Source organism: Bubalus bubalis, chromosome 15, assembly GCF_019923935.1.
Source record: "Bubalus bubalis isolate 160015118507 breed Murrah chromosome 15, NDDB_SH_1, whole genome shotgun sequence".
Taxonomy (NCBI): domain Eukaryota; kingdom Metazoa; phylum Chordata; class Mammalia; order Artiodactyla; family Bovidae; genus Bubalus; species Bubalus bubalis.
In genome coordinates this window covers 17,160,646-17,182,754 of record NC_059171.1, presented here as the reverse complement: position 1 = coordinate 17,182,754, position 22,109 = coordinate 17,160,646, and the positions used below count along the sequence as shown (strand labels likewise).

The following is a 22,109-nucleotide window of genomic DNA, read 5'->3' as shown; positions in this document are numbered from 1 at the left end:
AAGGGGCTGAATAGACATTTATCCAAAGAAAATATACAAATAGCAAACAGGTACACAAAAATGTCCTCAGCATCACTAATCATTAGGGAAATGCAAATCAAAACCACAAGGAGGTATCACCTCATACTTGTTAGACTATCTATCATTAAAAAAGAGAGAAAAAAATAACAAACGCTGGCCAGGAAATGTGGAGGAAAGAGAACCTTTGAGCAGTGCTGCTGGGATTGTAAACTGGCCTGACTATAATGGAGAACAGAATGCAAGTTACTCAAAAAATTAAAAATAGAACTATCATTTGACCCAGCAAATTTTCTTCTGGGTCTATGTCCAAAGGAAATAAAATCATACGTGAAAGAGATATCTGCACTCTCATGATCACTGCAGCATTATTTACATAGCCAAGATATGAGAACAACCAAAGTCTCTACCAACCGATGAATGGATAAAGAAAATACGAAAATATGCTGCAAACACACATGGAATACTCAAGTTCAGTCACACAGTCGTGCCCGACTCTTTGTAACCCCATGGACTGCCGCACGCCAGACCTCCCTGTCCATCACCAACTCCCGGAGTTTATTCAAACTCATGTCCATTGAGTTGGTGATGCTATCCAACCATCTCATCCTCTGTCATCCCCCTTCTCCTCCTGCCTTAAATCTTTTTCAGCATCAAGGTCTTTTCAAATGAGTCAGCTCTTCGCATCAGGCGGCCAAAGTATTTGAGTTTCAGCTTCAGCATCAGTCCTTCCAAAGAGTATTCAGGACTGATTTCCTTTAGGATGGACTGGTTTTATCTCCTTGCAGTCCAAGGGACTCTCAAGAGTCTTTTCCAACACCACAGTTCAAAAGCATCAATTCTTCGGCTTTCAGCTTTCTTTACAGTCGAACTCTCACATCCATACATGACTACTGGAAAAACCATAGCCTTGACTAGACGGACCTTTGTTGACAAGTAATGTTCTCTGCTTTTTAATAAGCTGTCTAGGTGGGTCATAACTTTTCTTCCAAGGACCAAGTGTCTTTTAATTTCATGGCTGCAGTCACCATCTGCAGTGATTTTGGAGGCCCCAAAGATAAAGTCTCTCACTGTTTCCATTGTTTCCCCATCTATTTGCCATGAATTGATGGGACCAGATGCCGTGATCTTAGTTTTCTGAATGTTGAGCTTTAAGCCAACTTTTTCACTCTCCTCTTTCATTTTCATCAAGAGGCTCTTTATTTCTTCTTTGCTTTCTGCCATGATGGAGGTGTCATCTGCATATCTGAGGTTATTGATATTTCTCCTTGCAATCTTGATTCTAGCTTCTGCTTCATCCAGCCCAGCACTTCTCATGATGTACTCTGCACAGAGGTTAAATAAGCAGGGTGACAGCATACAGCCTTGTCCCTATTTGGAACCAGTCTGTTGTTCCATGTTCAGTTCTCACTGTTGCTTCTTGAACTGCATACAGATTTCTCAAGAGGCAGGTCAGGTGGTCTGGTATTCCCATCTCTTTCAGAATTTTCCATAGATTGCTGTGATTCACACAGTCAAAGGCTTTGGTGTAGTCAATAAAGCAGAAGTAGATGTTTTTCTGGAACTCTCTTGCTTTTTTTATGATTGAACAGATGTTGGCAATTTGATCTCTGGTTCCTCTTTTTCTAAATCCAGCTTGAACTTCTGGAATTTCACGGTTCACGTACTGTTGAAGCCTGACTTGAAGAATTTTGAGCATTACTTTGGTAGCATGTGAGATGACTGCAACTGTGCGGTAGTTTGAGCATTCTTTGGCATTGCCTTTCTTTGGGATTGGAATGAAAGCAGACCTTTCCCAGTCCTGTGGCCACTGCTGAGTTTTCCAAAAGTATTCCACAGAATATTATTCAATCAAAAAAACAAAGGAAATTCTGGCATTTCTCTCTCTCACACACACACACAAGAAAAGGTGGCCCTTAAGGGCCATCTTAAGTGAAATAAGTCAAGAAAGGCAAATACTGTTTGATCTCACATATATGTTGAGAGTAGGAGAGGAGACTTCACAGAAAAAGAGACCAGATTTGTGATTACAACAGGCAGAGTATAGAGGGTAGAGAAATTGGATAAAGGCAGTCAAAAGGTGGGTAAGGAAACTGGATAAAAGTAGTCCAAAGGTGGGCTGCCCAGGAAGCTCAGCTGTTAAAGAATCCACCTGCAATGCATGAGAACCTGGTTCAATTCCTGGATCAGGAAGTTACCCTGGAGAAGTGATAGGCTACCCATTCCAGTATTCTTGGACTTCCCTGGTGGTTCAGCTGGTAAAGAATCTGACTGCAATGTGAGACACCTGGGTTTGAGGCCTGGGTTGGGAAGATTCCCTACAGGAGGGCATGGCAAACCACTCCAGTATTCCTGGGCTTCCTTGGTGGCTCAGACAGAAAAGAATCCACCTGCAATGCAGGAGACCTGGGCTCAGTCCCTGGATTGGGAAGATTCTCTGGAGGAGGGCATGGCAATCCACTCCAGTGTTCTTGCCTAGAGAATCCCCATGGACAGAGGAGCCCAACAGGTTACAGTCCACGGGGGCACAGAGTTGGAAACCACTGAATGACTCAGCGCAGTCAAAAGATATATATTTCCACTTATAAAATAAATGAGGGACTTCCCTATAGCTCAAATGATAAAGAATCTGTGTGCAATGTAGGAGACCTGGGTTCAATCCCTGAGTCAGTAAGATCCCCTGGAGAAGGAAATGGCAATCCACTCCAGTATTCCTGCCTGGAGAATCCCATGGACAGGAGCCTAGTGGGCTACATTCCATGGGATCACAAAGAGGTGGACACGACTAAGTGACTAGCACACACACAAACACACATATAAAATAAATAAGTACTGGAAATGTAAAACACAACATGATGACTATAGCTAACTGCTGAGTATTATATTTGAAAGTTGCTAAAGGAATAAATCCTGTAAGTTCTCATCGCAAGGGGAAAAATATTTTCTTTTTTTATTCTAAATATACAAGGCAATGGATAGTAATTAAACTTACTGTAGTAATCATTTCCCAATAAGTGAAAGGCAAGTCATTATGCTGCATGACTATTTTAACAATATTGATTCCTCCAATCCATGAGCATGAGTATCTTTTTCATTTGTGTCTTTGCTATTTATTTTATTAAATTATTATTCTGATTTAAACATCAAAAAGTCTTACTGGTAATTTTAATGCAAATTTAACTCAAGTATTTTTATTTATAGCCAAGGATAAATTAAGAATCAATACTTCTATCTAGAAAGAAAATTTTATCACAGTTCAAAATACATGTTTCAGAACGCACTGGACATACATGTTGAGGGAAGTAGTGAGGGATAGAAAAGGTGTATCACTATACCTCAATCTTTTCCCTAAACGGTTAAAGAACTGTTCAACAACTCCAAAACCCTTTTTATATGCACACCTGGGAAGAATACCAAATCCGAAACTTTCCTCAGAGTTACACTGATGTGGTTTCAGACCAGATGTTTAAATGTTACAGTATGTACATTTTCTTCCCCTCTTCTAAGGCAGAAGTAAAGTAAGAGGAATATTTGACTTCACTCCACAAGAGACCTATTTAATAGTTTGGCGGTTATGTAAGTAAAGGTAGCTTGGCTAAGTCAATGTTGACGACATACAGAACGACATGATCCTAATGAGTTGGAAAATATTGGCTCTCATGAGAATAGACCAGATGCTACTGAGCTGAGAAAGCTACTGTATTATTGAATTTCATTTTTATGAGGTAAAATTTATTATTCAACCATTAAGGTATCCCACATGAAATCTTGCATAAAATACTTTTACAGTTACATTCTGGAAAGTAGATTTTTATTTTAACATTAAGACAACACTTAAATAACAGATTCAAATGTCCATTTGATCACCTTGCACATAGATTTTAAAGTCTGTAAGTAATTTCCCAACAAAGACCAGAGCTAGACTGTCAACAAAACAATGAACTATCTGAATAAAGAAAAAGAAATAACAAGTCTTCGTTTCCCTGAGCAAACAAAAGCCATGTGTGACTTTGTATTTTAACCCTGAGCAAAAGGACAAAACTTATAACCTATATGATATGAGCACCATCAGAAACAAACAATAAAAATGTGTAAATCAAGATCTCAATTACTAATACATACTTACTTCCAACTTTAATATCTCTGCTTTATTATTTATAACTTTTTATTATTTTAACTAAATTCCCAATATTTTATATTCTTTCATTACATGATTTCTATGGAATAGAAAACTTTGATTATCTTACTTTTATTCTGTTCTTATTTACCAGAGAGTTTGGTAGATGTAACAAAAACAAATAGTAACAGAAAGGTCCAAAGCCCTGGCTTCAAAAACTAGCTTACTTCATGAATATCTCTGGGATGATACATGAGAAATACACTGGATTGCTCTAAGCAAAACTTTTCACACCATGTAACGGAGGATACATAACCTGCTGACATCAATATTACAAGTAAGATAAACAGAAATTAATGTATGAGAAATAGCCTAAAAAAGGTGAGTCAATTCAGATTGTTCAAGTAAGTCTTATGGTATCCAGTCCCTGCAAAATGCAGCTCAGTAAAGGAAAAATGCATGGTAGACAACTGTATAGTATGTGAAAAGCAGATTAAAGGACACAGTTTCATATACTTCTAGCATCCCACTGCACTTCAATATTCTGTTGCTCCACTCCTGTTTGGAATCTCTAGCAGAAGAGAGAATACATGGTTCTTCACAGCTGACCAAGAGCCTGGTATAGCCTCTTGTAAACAACTATATTAAAAAGGCACAATGCACAATCTCTTCAATAAGCTCAAACAAGACCTTACCTACATCTTGAATTTTGTTCTTCTTTTATATAATTCACTACTTTGTTATCCTATTTACTTTCTTCCTTATTCTTTGAATTTACCTTTTCCCTATTATCTTCTCAGCTAAAACACTGGATCAATGAGACTCCAATTCTGACAGTCATTATCTCGGTCTCCAAGAACCTCACACCTTACAACCACTTTCATAAGCAATATTCCCGGGTGTATGATGCCAGCAGGAACCTATAGCCAGGACAAGACAACAAATGCACTCCACAAACAATACTGCATTTCACAAATACTCTAGGAGTAGATCAACAAATATTATCACCATTTTCTAAATAAAAAAAGTAACAAATAAAATGAAACAAATTGCCCTTTGTTTAGACATAAATAGATGACCATGCTATAATTCAGTATATTTTAATAGTTGAAAACTAAAAATACTCTTATTATCTGAGAGAGATAGTAAGGCAGTCACTATACCAGGATCTATATGTAACAGATTAATATAACTCAAGGCACAAAATTATATCTCTAACAAGCATTAGCACAGAAAGTTTTTCCTACTTATTTTAATAATTGTTAATTTTATTCTCTTTTTAAAAGGCTGAGAAGAAAAATCCAGTGTAACTTTAAGAACATGTAGCATAATTCAATATTTACACAGATATTTGCATAAAGAGAACACAGAGTCTATTAAAATAATAAATAAATGATACAGAGGCTATAAAGAAAATGTCTTTTCTTCCTTAAAGGGATTTGCAGTTTTAATATTTGAAACAAAATTTGATGTTTCATTTCTGAAGCACCATTATTACCTAATATCTAAAGACAAGTGCATAAGGCTGTTGCATATTCTATGACCCAGTGAAATCTATCAACCTAAAGTTACTTGATTTTACATATATAGACATGTTTAATACCTTCGGTTATTAAAAGAGAAAATATTAATTAAGATTAAATAGGTATTTTTAAGAAACTAATGAGGTGAATAAAATAGTAAAAAAAAAAAAACTCTGTACCTTTAAACCAAGAATAAAGGATTATTATTCTGGGCTTAGTTTTCTTTATATAAAAATGCTGCATAGGAAGTACAATTATTGCTCTACTGCTAAAAGGTAATGCTCAAAATCCTTCAAGGTAGGATTCAGCAGTACCTGAACCAAGAACCTACAGATGTAGAAGCTGGATTTAGAAAAAGAAGAAGAACCAGAGATCAAATTGCCAACATCCATTTAATAAAAGAAAAAGCAAGAGAATTCCAGAAAAAGAGCTACTTCTGCTTCATTGACTATGCTGAAACCTTTGACTGTGTGAATTTCAACAAACTGTGGAAAATTCTTAAAGAGACGAGAATACAAAACTACCTTACCTCCCTCCTGAGAAACCTGTATGCAAGTCAAGAAGCAACAGTTACAACCTGGCATGGAACAAAGGACTAGTTCAAAATTGGTAAAGGAGTACATCAAGGCTGTATACTGTCACCCTAATTATTTAAATTCTCTGCAGAGTACATCATGTGAAATGTCCGGCTGGATAAAGCTCAAGCTGGAATCAAGATTGCCGAGAGAAATATCAACAACCTAAGATATGCAGATGGTACCACTCTAATGGCAGAAAGCAAAGATGAACTAAAGAACCTCTTGATGAAGGTGAAAGAGGAGAGTAAAAAAGCTGACTTAAAACTCAACAATCAAAAAACTAAGACCATGGCATCCAGTCCCATCGTTTCTTTGCAAACAGATGGGGAGGAAAGTGAAAACAGTGACAGACTTTATTTTCTTGGGCTCCAAAATCACTGCAGATGGTGACAATGGTCATGAAATTAACAGACACTTGCCCCTTGGAAGAAAAACTATGACAATCATAGACAGCATATTAAGAAGCAGAGACATTACTTTATCAACGAAAGTCAAACAGTCAAAGCTACGGCTTTTCCAGGAGTCATGTCTGGATGTAAGAGTTGGACCATAAAGGAGGCTGAGCACCAAAGAATTGATGCTGTCGAATTATGGTGCTGGAGAAGACTCCTGAGACTCCCTTGGACAGCAAGGAGATCAAACCAGTTCATCCTAAAGGAAATCAACCCTGAATATTCATGGGAAGGACTGATGATGAAGCTGAAACTCCATACTTTGGCCACCTGATGCGAAGAACTGACTTATTTGAAACGACCTTGATGCTGGGGAAGACTGAGGGCAGGAGGAGAAGGGGGTAACAGAGGATGAGATGATTGGATGGCATCATTGACTCAATGGACATGAGTTTGAGCAAACTCCAGGAGATAGTGAAGGACAGGGAGGTCTGGTGTCCTGCAGTCCATAGGGCCGCAAAGAGTTAGACACAACTGAGTGACCAAACAGCAAAAGCACTGTACTAAGAATAAAATGAAAAGAGTAAGATTTGGGGGGGCGAGATGGGAGCAAAAAAAATAAATAAATAAAACTAGACACTTGGGAATCAGGCTTTTAAAAAATATTTTAGCTGATTAATTCAATGATACACTTTATATCTGCTTCATTTGATAAAAATAAGAAATCTTAGAAAAGAGATAAAAACTTCCTAACACATTTCATTTTCCTCAACTCCCTTAATCTCCAAAAAAATTAGTCCCAGATTATCAGGTTACAAACCATTTAATCTGTGATTACTTATCTATTCAATTTTTTTAAGACTATGGCAGAATCCTATCAGGAGAGAATGTTTTCAGAGTAAGAAATTTTAAATAAGATGCTTTTACATACCACAGTCCATTCAATAAATTCAGAAAAGGAAATATGAAATTAATTTGTCAGATTGAATATTATAAAGTAAGTATGATCAAAAATTAGTATGAATTTTTAGGCTATCTAAGCAACAAAAACAAAAATTTTAAATAAAGGTAGATTAATAAGATGAGATGACTGAAGAGCCTTGTGATAGGGTGAAAAAGCTGGCTTAAAACTCGACATTGAAAAATAAGATCATAAGACTAGGGAGAGGGTGGGAAGATTTGGGAGAATGGCATTGAAACATGTAAAATATCATGTATGAAATGAGTTGCCAATCCAGGTTCGATGCACGAAACTGGATGCTTGGGGCTGGAGCACTGGGACGACCCAGAGGGATGGAATGGGGAGGGAGGAGGGAGGAGGGTTCAGGATGGGGAACACATGTATACCTGTGGCGGATTCATTTTGATATTTGGCAAAACTAATACAGTTATGTAAAGTTTAAAAATAAAAAAAATAAATAAATAAATAAAAAAAAAAAGAAAAGAAAAATAAGATCATGGCATACGGTCCCATCACTTCATGACAAATATAAGGGGAAAAAGTGGAAACAGTGACAGACTTTATTTTCTTGGATTCCAAAATCACTGCAGAAGGTGACTGCAGTCATGAAATTAAAAGATGCTTGCTCCTTGTTAAAAAGCTATGACAAACCTAGAGAGCATATTAAAGAGACACCACTTTGCCAACGAAGATCCAAACATGTTTTTCTCATGTAGTCATGTACGGATGTGAGAGTTGTACCATAAAGACAGCTGAGCGCCAAAGAATTGATGCTTTCGAACTGTGGTGCTGAAGAAGCCTCTTGATAGTTTCATGGACTGCAAGGAGATCAAACCAGTCAATCCTAAAGGAAATCAACTCTGAATATTCACTGGAAGGACTGATGCAGAAAAGTCCCTGATCCTGGGAAAAACTGAAGGCAAACGGAAAACAGTATGGCCGAGGATGAGCCGTTTAGACAGTATCACCAACTCTATGAACATGAATTTGAGCAAACTCCGGCAGATAGTGAAGGACAGGAAAATCCGGCGTGCAGCAGTCCATGGGTCCCAAGAGTCAGATACGACTTAGCAACTGAACATCAAACAACAAATACTATGAGATACCCAACCAAAAAACAAAACAAACAAAAAACTCTGGAAGGAATGTCACAGAAAATAGAAATTTGATAAACAACAACAACAACAAAAAGAATTAGTTAATTTCAAACAGTGATAAATGCTTCTGCCAAAGAAAGGCTTCACTGTAGACGATTCAGGTGAAAATCTGAAAGAAAAGCTTTTGTACAGTAACTCTACATAAAATAATGGTCATATGAATGGCAATGACAAAATGTTTTAGTCCCTTAGGGCTGCTACCAGAAAGTTATTTCTCTCAGTTCTGGATACAGAAAGTCCAAAATCAGTCTGCCAGCATGGTCACGGTCTGGTGAGAACCACCTCCTGCTCCAGACTACCTACTTCTTCGTCTGTCCTCAGATGATAGCAGGGTTAAGGGAGCTACTCTCTGGCCTCTTTTAATATGGACACTGATCTCATGACTACACTCTCATGATCTAATCAACCCCCAAAGGCTCCACATTTCCTAATGCCATGAAATGGCATTAGAATTTCAACATATGAATTTTTGTGGGACACAAACATTCGGACCACAACACATAATTCAATCCAGTTAAAACAGTCATCAATTTAAAACATTTTTTTAACAAGATAAAATTCATGTAACATAAAATTCATCCTTTTAAAGTGTACAATTAAGAGGAATTTACCATATTCACAAGAGTGAAAACTTCACCACTATCTACTTCAAGAACATTTTCATCAATCCAAAAGAAACTCATGAAGTCATTCCCCATCCCTCCTTTCCCCAGGCTCTGGCAACCATTAATCTACTACTTCTCTCTATGGATCCACCTATTCTAAGCATTTCATAAAACTAGAATCAAAATATGAGACTTTTTGCATCGGGCTTCTTCTAATTAGCGTTAATATTTTCAAGGTTCATCCACATAAGATAATGAAGTATCAGTACCTCATTCCTTTTTATGTCAGAATAATATTTCATTGTAAAGATATAACATATTTTGCTTATCCATTCATCAGTAAGAGACATTTGTACTGTTTCCACCTTTGGCTGTTAAGAATACATGCTATGTGATCTCCATTACATGTGGAATTTTAAAAGGTCAAATTCATAGAAGCAGAGGGCAGAATACTGTTTACCAGAAGTAGGGAAGTGGGGGAAATAAGAGATATTGATCAAAGAATACAAAGATGCAGTTTTATACAATGAGTAAATTCTAGAAATCTAAAGTACAGCATGATGATTTTAGGTAATAATACTATATCATATACTGGAAATTTGTTAAGAGTAAATTTCAGGTGCTCTCATCATAGGAAAAAAAATGGTACTTATGTGAGAAGGTATGTTAATTAGCTTGACTGGTAATCATTTCACTAAATATATAAAAACATCATGTTGCACACCTTAAATATATAAAATTGTTATTAAAAAATAAATACTTATGGGAATTCCTGAGTGGTCCAGTGGTTAACACTCTATGCTTTCACTTCAAGGGGCATGGGTTTGATCCCTGGTTGGGGAACTAAGAGTCCACATACTGCGCAGCATGAAGAAAAATAATCTTTTTATTTTTTAATAAAAATAAATCAATAAACACTTCTGCATGCAAAAAGGAAAAGTGAACAATGCTATGAATTCATGTATAAGATGTTATGTAGATATGTGTTTTCAATTCTCAGCTACATATATATATATATATATATATATATGTGTGTGTGTGTAAAACTGCTGGGTTATATCCCAGATGGTACTAGAGGTAAAGAACCCATCTGTCAATGCAGGAGACCTAAGAGACCGGGTTTGATCCCTGAGTCTGGAGATCCCCTGGAGTGGGGCATGGCAACCCACTTCAGTATTCTTGCCTGGAGAATCTCCATGGACAAAGGAGCCTGGTGGATTACAGTCCACAGGGGTGCACAGAGTCGGACACAACTGAAGCAACTTAGTATGCACACACATTAACTCTACGTTTAACTTTTTGAAGAACAAACTGTTTTTCAAAGCAGTATCAGTTATTTTGTAAGTTAATAATTCAGTAAGAGGATACAAATTTCAAACAATTATACACAGGAAAATTAAATGAGAAAAATAGCATTTTTTTAAAAAGTAGGTAACTAAAACAGTATAAAAGGAAATGAAACAATATGATGATAGAAACAAAGACAAAAAAATACAATCACAAGTATAAATGAATTTACTAGCAAAAAGGCAGATTATAAAATTTGATCTAAAATATCTAGTTCTATGCTATTTCCAAGACATATACCTGAAGCATAAAAATATAGATAGGTTTTAAGTAAAATAATGAAAATAGAAGTACAGCAAAAACCAACGGAAGATAAAACAATTATAACTATGTTAATATGATAAAAATAGATATAATTCAAAAGACTATGAAACAGAGTCACTACATTTAATAAAAGCATCAAATCAAAAAGAGAATATAAATATGGATGTGTATAGGTGTATATACATATAAGAAGATCTGCACACTATCTCAGAGGATTTAGAGAATTCAAAGCCCTTTCATAAGCTAAGAACTTCTAAACAAATGAAACATCAGTCCTATAATCTCTTTATAGAATCCTAAAAACCTGACAAAAAACAACCATAAAACTTTGCATTAGGCAATGGCTATATCAAATTTTAAAAGGCTCTAATTAAACTGTGTCTTTTAAGAATTTATAAAACACTCCCCACAGTAAGGTCTGACCTTAAAACCTTAAAAAGCATTGTATAACAACAACAAAACCAAATTTATTTTAATAAATAAATAATGTATACAATAACATCTTAAGCATAACTACACTTAATAAAAATACATCCTTTTATGTTACCAACAAAAGTAACTTTATTTGAGCTGATAAAATGTAAAAGAAGCAAGCCTTCTCTAAATTTTTCCTATTTATGTATAAAGTGAGTGATAAGATGAATACTGGCATCAAAGTAAATTTTTAATTTTCAGTAGTTCATTCATTCAGGGTGTAAGACTCAAGTTTTTCACATAAATAAAATAAATAACTTGCTTACCAAATGCTAAAATACTGCAATCAAGAATTTTTTTCCAGCACCTCGGTTTGAGTTCCCTGATTCATACAGCAAATGGCCACAGGCTATCTATTTTACATATTGTAATGTAACAACCCAGTGGGGTGGAATGGGGAGGAAGGTGGGAGGGAGGTTCACAAGGGAGGGGACATATGTATACCTATGACTGATTCATATTGATGTTTGGCAGAAGCCAACACAATTCTGTAAAGCAATTATCTTTCAGTTAAAAAATAAATAAATTTAAAATAAAATAAAAAAAGGAATTTTATTCCACTCTACCAGCATAATCAAATATATTATATTTATCATTGACTTTAATCATTTCAAATATACACACTGATCCCCTCAAAAGTTGTCCAAGAATTTGAACAAAGACTTGGTAAAAAATAATCTCTTGCAAGTACAAAATATATCTACAAGTTGATGGCAGAGAACAAAAATGAATGACTTAACTCATATCTTGGATTTTCCACAGGAACTATAAATGCCTGCTTTCACAGAAATACACTTCAATTTAAGTTGATCATGCTATACAAATGAATTTGAATGATAAAATATTAGTCACATCTAATAAGAGTTTTCCATAGACCTGTCAAGAAGACGGTGTTCTTACCTACAGTCTGGAAAACTTCATTCATCAAAGCTTCATTAACTGCTAAAGAGCTGACATTTCCACTATGAGACCAACTTTGATATATTGCTTGAAGCAGAAGTGTCTGAGCTCTTGTAGCTTGAACTGTAAGATTTGGAAGCTCAAAAATGCCTTCAGTTATAGCAATCTGAGATCTTTTGGTCCTGCATAAGAAAACAGAAAGCATAACAAACAATATAGTAAGTGATATTTATAAAAAAAAAAAAAAAAAAGAAATAAAATTGCAAGACAAAAAGGTATCCAGGGACATTATTTTAATTAGAGTTCCATCAACGAGAAATGCAATTCTACTAACTTTATTTCAGAACCTGTAACAATAATAAAAAATACAAGCTAGAATAATGTCCACACACATATTCATACACATATATACTGCTCGAGCATTATACTTTAATCAAGTCAATCATCAAAAATAAAAATAATACTAATTAATACTTAAAACAGGATTTACTAGTAGTAAATCCTTATTCTCTTTTCTTAAATATACTTTCTGCACAATTTAGAAAGGTTACTTTCATTTTACAGTTATTACAAAATATTGGCTACGTTCCTCATGTGGCACAATACATCCTTGAGCCTATTTTACATCCCACTGTTTGTGTCTCCCCTTCTCCCCTTGGTACCCACTACTTGGTTCTCTGTATCTGTGTGTCTGCTTCTTTTTTCTTTTTTTTCTTATTACACTCATTAGTTTGTTGTATTTTTTTTTAGATTCCACATATAAATGATATCATACAGTATTTGTCTTTGACTTATTTCAGTTAGCATAATATCTTTCAAGTTTATCCACATTGTTGCAAATGGCAAAATTTCATTCTTTTCTACAGCTGAGTAGTATTCCACTGTGTGTATATACACACACCACATCTTCTTTATCCATTCCTCTGTAGATGGACACTTGTTTCTATATCTTGGCAACTGCAAATAATGCTGCTTATGAACACTAGAGTACATTATCTTTCCAAATCAGTGTTTCTATTTTTTTTAAACATTTACCCAGGAGTTGAACTACTGGATCATATGATAGTTCTGTTTTTAGCTTTTTGAGAAATCTCCACACTGTTTTCCACAGAGGCTGCACCAATTTACATTTACTAAGCCAAATTCAATAAAATTTAAAGGAATGAAATCATACAGAACATATGTGCAGATTATACTGGAATTAAACTATAAATTACTAAAAGTATCTGTAAAATCCTCAGATATTTAGATATTAAAAACATAAAATACACTGAAGAACAGAGCAAATGAAATTGAGAAAGTCACACACAACTTTTGCAAAAGTATAAAATGATTTTAGAAAAGGACATTGATATGACTGTCTGAAAAGGATAACCTAAAATATACATAATTTATACTCCTGGAGAAAAGAACGAATAGAGAAAAAAAGTGCTATGGGCATTCATTTTAATAAAGTAACATGGAGGGACCAGGACTTTTCCAGAACTCCCCTTCTACAAAATTCCCTAACCTGTCCACTACAGACTAGTAAAAACAACCAGTGTATGGGGGCCACTTAACCGTACGACTATAAAGGGGTTTCAAGCAATACTCTATACTGATGAGACACTGACAGTCTCATGTTAATTGGTTACTTTTACATTTTCCAGGCAGGCTTTTTTTTTTTTTTCTTTTGAAGTCTCTGCTGACACTATTCTATTTGTTTTTCGGCTGCGCTGTGCAGCATATGGGTTCTTAGTTTCCCAACCAGGTATCAAACCCATGTCCCTTGCATTGAAAGCACAGATTCTTAACCACAAGACCACCAAAGAAGAACCCTTCCAGAAATGCTTCTAATTTCAGTCATCTTTAAAGTCAATGGGCTCCTTTTCTATCCATTGGTATTGCAGCTAAGAACCATCTTGCTATTAATAATAAACCTAATATCCTTCAAAGTCAAGACTGGATTTTTACTTTGCAGTTCTAGGGTTGTAAAAAAAACAAAAAGAGCTACAATGCTACTATGACTTTGACTGTTTAGGTCTCACGTTAAGCCTAGCTGGTATTCACGCTTCATAGTAAAGCTGGTCTCTAGAAAAATCTATAAAATCAACGTATATTTATTAAATGCCCATGTACAGTAGTCAGGCACTACCTACTTAGGAAGTATCCCAGGTGGCACTAGTGGTAAAGAACCCACCGACAATGCAGGAGCCATAAGAGACACAGGTTTGATCCCTCGGTTGGGAAGATCCCCTGAAGAAGAGCAAGGCAATCCACTCCAGTATTCATCCCTGGAGAATCGCACTGACAGAGGAGCCTGTTGAACAACAGTCCATGGGGTCACAAAGACTAGGACATGACTGAGGCAAGTTAGTACTGCTGCTGCTGCTAAGTCACTTCAGTCATGTCCGACTCTGTGCGACCCCACAGACGGCAGCCTACCAGGCTCCCCCGTCCCTGGGATTCTCCAGGCAAGAACCCTGGAGTGGGTTGCCATTTCCTTCTCCAATGCATGAAAGTGAAAAGTGAAAGTGAAGTCCACTCAGTCATGTCCAACTCTTCCCGACCCCATGGACTGCAGCCTTCCAGGCTCCTCCATCCATGGGATTCTCCAGGCAAGAGTACTGGAGTGGGGTGCCATCGCCTTCTCCACAAGTTAGTACTAGCCATTTTAAAACATCAATGAACAAAAGAAAGAACAATAAAATAAAATCCCAGTGTCCTCATTTTAATGGGGATAGGAAACATTTTAAAAATCAATCAATAAACATAAACAAATGATTTAAGGAAGTCAGAAGACAAATGACCTCAGAAATAGGAAAAGAAGAGCATGGAACAGGAACTACTGAAGAGGGAGCAATTTCATATACAGTGGGTAGTTGTGGCTCAGCTGGTAAAGAATCCACCTGCAATGCGGGAGACCTGGGTTTGATCCCTGGGTTGGGAAGATCCCCGGAGAAGGGAAAGGCTACCCACTCCAGCATTCTGGCCTGGAGAATTCCATGGACTGTATAGTCGATGCAGTCGCAAAGAGTCGGACATGACTGAGCAACTTTCACACACACAGTGTAGATCTTATTAAAAGGAAAGGTTTAATTCCAAGCAAAACTTCAGCAGACTAGAAGGAAGTAAGTGACAGTTCTGTAGATTTCTAGAGAGTGATTCAGGCAGATGATTCAGGTAGAATCCTAAGGACAGAGGAGCCTGGCAGGCTACAGTCCATGGGGTCACAAAGAGTTGGACACGACTTAGTGACTACACAATGAAAACAACATAATCATCCCTGCCCAATCTACCACAGAAACTACAGTTAAAATTAATTATGTGCTTTGTCCCTCAGTCATGAGCAACTTTGTAAGCTTAACAGACACAATGTCCTCTGCTAATAATTGAAGACACAGGGACTATCTTTACACAAAAAATTCAGAATCCAGTTGTGAGATAATAAACCACTAATTAGAATTTAACAAAACAAATGCTATAACAATGCTGAAAACAAGTTCCTGTGAGATACACTAAAATGGTTGAGAGAAAAGTGCAGTTGTTGTATTTAAGTTGAATCCTGAAGAATAAATATGAATCATTTTTAAGAGAAAAAATTATATTAAAGAAAAACAGATACCTCAATTCAAAAATGGTACAAAGATATAAATAAAAAACGCACGGAATGTAAAAATAGAAATGATCCATAAACATGAAAAGATTCTTGAGCCTAACCAGTAAAAAGGGAAATTCAAATTAAGACAACATATGACTTTAAGGCTTCCCTGGTGACTCAGCAGTAAAGAATTTGCCTGCAGTGCAGAAGACATGGGTTTGACCCCTTGAGGGGAAGAGCCTCTGGAGAAGGAAATGGCAATCCATTTCAGTATTTGTGCCTGGAAAATGCAATGGACAGGAGCCTGGTGGGCTACAGTCCATGGGTCACAAAAGACTCAGATACGACTGAGCATCTCCCAACAACAAATGATCGTTTTAACCTATCGGACTAACAAGGCCTCCCAGCCTCTAATTGTTTCAGGAATCTATCTGAAAAGAATTTTCACATGAGTCTGCAATAATATTTACATAATGACAGTGTCAGCAGCTTATTTACAGTAGCCTGCGGGCAGGAATCCCTCAGAAGAAATGGAGTGGCCATCATGGTCAACAAAAGAGTCCAAAATGCAGTACTTGGATGCAATCTCAAAAACGACAGAATGATCTCTGTTGGTTTCCAAGGCAAACCATTCAATATGACAGTATTTCAAGTCTATGCCCCAACCAGTAACGCTGAAGAAGCTGAAGTTGAACGGTTCTATGAAGACCTACAATACCTTTTAGAACTAACACCCAGAAAAATTGTCCTTTGCATGATAGGGGACTGGAATGCAAAAGTAGGAAGTCAAGAAACACCTGGAGTAACAGGCAAATTTGGCCTTGGAATACGGAATGAAGCAGGGCAAAGACTAATAGAGTTTTACCAAGAAAATGCACTGGTCATAACAAACATCCTCTTCCAGCAACACAAGAGAAGGCTCTATACATGGACATCACCAGATGGTCAACACCGAAATCAGATTGATTATATTCTTTGCAGCCAAAGATGGAGAAGTTCTATACAGTCAGCAAAAACAAGGCCAGGAGCTGACTGTGGCTCAGACCATGAACTCCTTATTGCCAAATTCAGACTTAAATTGAAGAAAGCAGGGAAAACCACTAGCCCATTCAGGTATGACCTAAATCAAATCCCTTATGATTATACAGTGGAAGTGAGAAATAGATTTAAGGGCTTAGATCTGATAGATAGAGTGCCTCATGAACTATGGAATGACGTTCGTGACATTGTACAGGAGACAGGGATCAAGACCATCCCCATGGAAAACAAATGCAAAAAAGCAAAATGGCTGTCTGGGGAGGCCTTACAAATAGCTGTGCAAAGAAGAGAAGCAAAAAGCAAAGGAGAAAAGGAAAGATATCAACATCTGAATGCAAAGTTCCAAAGAATAGCAAGAAGAGATAAGAAAGCCTTCTTCAGCGATCAATGCAAAGAAATAGAGGAAAACAACAGAATGGGAAAGACTAGGGATCTCTTCAAGAAAATCAGAGATACCAAAGGAACATTTCATGCAAAGACGGGCTCGTTAAAGGACAGAAATGGTATGGACCTAACAGAAGCAGAAGATATTAAGAAGAGATGGCAAGAATACACAGAAGAACTGTACAAAAAAGATCTTCACGACCCAGATAATCACGATGGTGTGATCACTGACCTAGAGCCAGACATCCTGGAATGTGAAGTCAAGTGGGCCTTAGAAAGCATCACTACGAGCAAAGCTAGTGGAGGTGATGGAATTCCAATTGAGCTATTCCAAATCCTGAAAGATGATGCTGTGAAAGTGCTGCACTCAATATGTCAGCAAATTTGGAAAACTCAGCAGTGGCCACAGGACTGGAAAAGGTCAGTTTTCATTCCAGTCCCAAAGAAAGGCAATGCCAAAGAATGCTCAAACTACCGCACAATTGCACTCATCTCACATGCTAGTAAAGTAACGCTCAAAATTCTCCAAGCCAGGCTTCAGCAATATGTGAACCGTGAAGGATTTAGAAAAGGCAGAGGAACCAGAGATCAAACTGCCAACATTCGCTGGATCATCGAAAAAGCAAAAACAGTTCCAGAAAAACATCTATTTCTGCTTTATTGAATATGCCAAAGCCTTTGACTGTGTGGATCACAATAAACTGTGGAAAATTCTGAAAGAGATGGGAATACCAGACCACCTTATCTGCCTCTTGAGAAATCTGTATGCAGGTCAGGAAGCAACAGTTAGAACTGGACGTGTAACAACAGACTGGTTCCAAATAGGAAAAGGAGTTCGTCATGGCTGTATATTGTCACCCTGTTTATTTAACTTATATGCAGAGTACATCATGAGAAATGCTGGACTGGAAGAAACACAAGCTGGAATCAAGATTGCTGGGAGAAATATCAATAACCTCAGATATGCAGATGACACCACCCTTATGGCAGAAAGTGAAGAGGAACTAAAAAGCCTCTTGATGAAAGTGAAAGTGGAGAGTGAAAAAGTTGGCTTAAAGCTCAACATTCAGAAAACGAAGATCATGGCATCTGGTCCCACCACTTCATGGGAAATAGATGGAGAAACAGTGTAAACAGTGTCAGACTTTATTTTTTTGGGCTCCAAAATCACTGCAGATGGTGACTGCAGCCATGAAATTAAAAGACGCTTACTCCTTGGAAGGAAAGTTATGACCAACCTAGATAGCATATTCAAAAGCAGAGACATTACTTTGCCAACAAAGGTCCGTCTAGTCAAGGCTATGGTTTTTCCTGTGGTCATGTATGGATGTGAGAGTTGGACTGTGAAGAAGGCTGAGCGCCAAAGAATTGATGCTTTTGAACTGTGGTGTTGGAGAAGACTCTTGAGAGTCCCTTGGACTGCAAGGAGATCCAACCAGTCCATTCTGAAGGAGATCAGCCCTGGGATTTCTTTGGTGGGAATGATGCTAAAGCTGAAACTTCAGTACTTTGGGCCCCTCATGCGAAGAATTGACTCATTGGAAAAAGACTCTGATGCTGGGAGGGATTGGGGGCAGGAGGAGAAGGGGACGACAGAGGATGAGATGGATGGATGGTATCACTGACTCGATGGATGTGAGTCTGAGTGAACTCCGGGAGTTGGTGATGGACAGGGAGGCCTGGCGTGCTGCGATTCATGGGGCCGCAAAGTCGGACACGACTGAGCGACTGATCTGATCTGATGTGATCAACCTGAAAAAATTTCATCATTGAACAAATTTTGATACAATGACTTGATGCAAAACTACTCAGATAGGGTTTCGCTAGTGGCTCAGTAGTATAAAGAATCCATCTGCCAATGGAGGAGACATGGGTTCAATCCCTGGTCGGGGTAGATCCATGTGCCTTGGAGCAACCAAGCCCACACACCACAATTATTGAGCCTGTGCTCCAGAGCCCAGGAACTGCAACTACTGAAGACCATGCACCTAGAGCCTATGTTCCTCAACAGGAGAAGCCACTGCAATGAAGTCTACGCACCACAACTAGAGCAGTCCCTACTCGCCACAGCTAGAGAAAAGCCCACACAGCAATTCATGACCCAGCACAGCCAAAACAACTGTTACAAAAATACTCACATAGTTAGGAAAAAAAAAGAGAGAGAGAGAGATGAAACTACTGAAAGGAGATGCTGAAATATGGCAAAAACATATATAGTTGCATTATGATTCCATGTAACAGCAGGAAATGGTGGGTCACGCACACATAAAAATATGTCTGCATTGTTTATATGTTGAAAGAAAGAATTCTTCATAGAACTATTGATAATGTTTATTCCTGGGGGATGATAACAGACGATGACTTTACATGATCTTTTCCCTATGTAAATATCTGTATTCTTTTGCTTGTTTCTTTGAGAAACATGTATCATTATTTTTTTTCAAAAAATTCTAACTGCAATACTTCAAGAATGGACTATGGAAATCATAAACTATATCAAAATGAATTAATTTCGTTAAACATTTTTAAAATGAGAGGGTAAGACATGAGCATTACCAATATATCAAATTATCTCCACTCCATGACTCAACACTGAATTATCAGATAATTTCTTACTTTCTCACAGATACAAACTTCACTTTTAAATCAGATAAAGAAAGACAAATATATGATATCACTTAACACATGGAATCTAAAGAAGTGATACAAATAAACTTATTTACAAGATAGAAACAGACTCACAGATATACAAAAAAACTCATGGTTACCAAAGGGGAAAGAGGGATAAGTTGGGAATTTGGGGTTACATACTTCTATATGTAAAACAGATAAACAACAAGGAACTATTGTATAGCACAGGGAACTATATTCAACACCTTATAATAGTCTATAATGGAAAAAAAATCTGAAAAAGTATATATATAGATATATATATGCAACTGAATCATTGTGCTGTACACCTGAACCACTGTAAATTAATTGTATCTCAATTAAAAACATTTTAAATAAAAGAGAGAGAGAGAGAAATGCATTTTAAAACTTTCAAAAGTGAAATGGTATCATCAAAAATGGTAGAGTAAGGTACACCAAAAGTTTGGTGGTAGTGGTTTAGTCGCTAAGTTGTGTCTGACTCCTGCGATCCCATGGACTCTAGCCTGTCAAGCTCCTCTGTCCATGGGATTCTCCAGGCAAGATACTGGAGTGGGTAGCCATTTCCTTCTCCAGGGGATCTTCCTGACCCAGGAATCAATCCCAGGTCTCACGCATTGCAGGCAGATGATTTACGAACTGAAGCAACAAAAAAGCTGGCAACACTGTCAAAAATCAACTTTTTCAGAACTCGAGAAACTAACAAAACCTGTATCAAACAGGGGATCACATAATCAAAAAAAATTAAATTAAAATTTTAAACAACTCAATTTCAGTAGAACAGTAAGTTCTGCGGTATTTTTATTTACCTATGTTACCTCCTCTGGCCTCCAGCTCAGCAGTGATAGCAAATAGCTCTTATCCCTAGTAACAGGTAAAAGAGAAAGCAAAAAAAGATCTTACACAAGAAACTGTGGTTGGTTGTTCTGACCTGTCTGGTAACTTACCTAGAGGATCAATGCAGAGAGCCTGCTTTCTCTCTCTTAATTCAGAACCCTCCCCAAACAAAAACTACCACCCAAGGGCATTTGTAGAAAACATTTACAGGCAATTGTACTGCACTAGTCCTTGCTGCCTGGGATAACTGATAACAGAAGAGGCCAAAATAAAAAAAAAAGACTAGCCAAAATCTTAGAAAGCAAGCCAGGGAAATGATGCTTTGGGGAATAAACACACTGAAAAGCTCAGGCACCTTTCTGGGAATGAGGAAGGCCATACAGATGCTCTCGCTTTCCCGACAGCTCAATTGGTAAAGAATCCGCCTACAATGCAGGAGACCCGGTTCGATTCCTGGGTTGGGAAAATCTGCTGGAAAAAGGAATGGCTACCCACTGCAGTATTCTGGCCTGGAGAATTCCATGGACTGTATAGTCCAAGGGGTCACAAAGAGTCGGAGATAACTGAGACTTTCACTACACATTCTCAGGCTGTGCACCTGCAGATGAAAGACAAGAGAAAGGCCCTAAGCTCTCACTTCTGGTTGACTTTCAGGGTCTGCACAACAAGAAAAAGTGGCAGAGTTAAAAACTGCCTGGTTGAGCTTTGAAGGCATTCCTCACAAAAAACCATGGAGGCCAGAGGGCAGTGGGGCAACATATTCAAAGTGCTGAAAGAAAAAACTGGCAGTTAATAATTATATTTCTGACTTAGCTGTCCTTCAAAATGAAGTAGAAATCTCCCAAGGAAAATCCAGGACCAAAGGCTTCACTCCTGAATTCTACCAACATGTAAAGAAAAAAGTATCTATCCTTTTCAAATTTTGGGGAAAAAGAGAATCCTTCCCAGTTTTTTCTATAACATCAGTTAATACCCTGATGCCACAGCCAAAGACAAGAAAACTACACTAATATTCCTTGCGACCATAAACGCAAAAACTTCAGTAAAATACCAGTAAATGAAATTTGGAAAAATATTAAAAGCATTATACGCCATAACAACTGAAACTTATCCCAGAAATAAAAGAATGGCTCAAGAAGTCAGTGCAATACATACTTATAGAAAGAAGACAGGCGAAAACACATCTATCACAACCGACACAGGAATAAAGTATCTGACAAAATCCAACACTCTTTCATAACATAAAACATTCAACACACTAAAGAGAAATTCCTCTACATGATAT

General features: G+C 37.3%; 1 protein-coding gene across 25 annotated transcripts in view; it reads right to left on the bottom strand.

The window, feature by feature from the left end:
- VPS13B (vacuolar protein sorting 13 homolog B) overlaps positions 1 to 22,109 on the bottom strand; it is an 848,142-nt gene that overhangs the window by 662,186 nt on the left and 163,847 nt on the right. For all 25 annotated transcript variants that reach the window (XM_044928327.2, XM_025264770.3, XM_025264772.3 and 22 more), the window contains one exon: positions 12,337 to 12,518. In XM_044928327.2, coding sequence (XP_044784262.2) covers positions 12,337 to 12,518 — 182 coding nt within the window. The remainder of the gene's footprint in view (positions 1 to 12,336; positions 12,519 to 22,109) is intronic.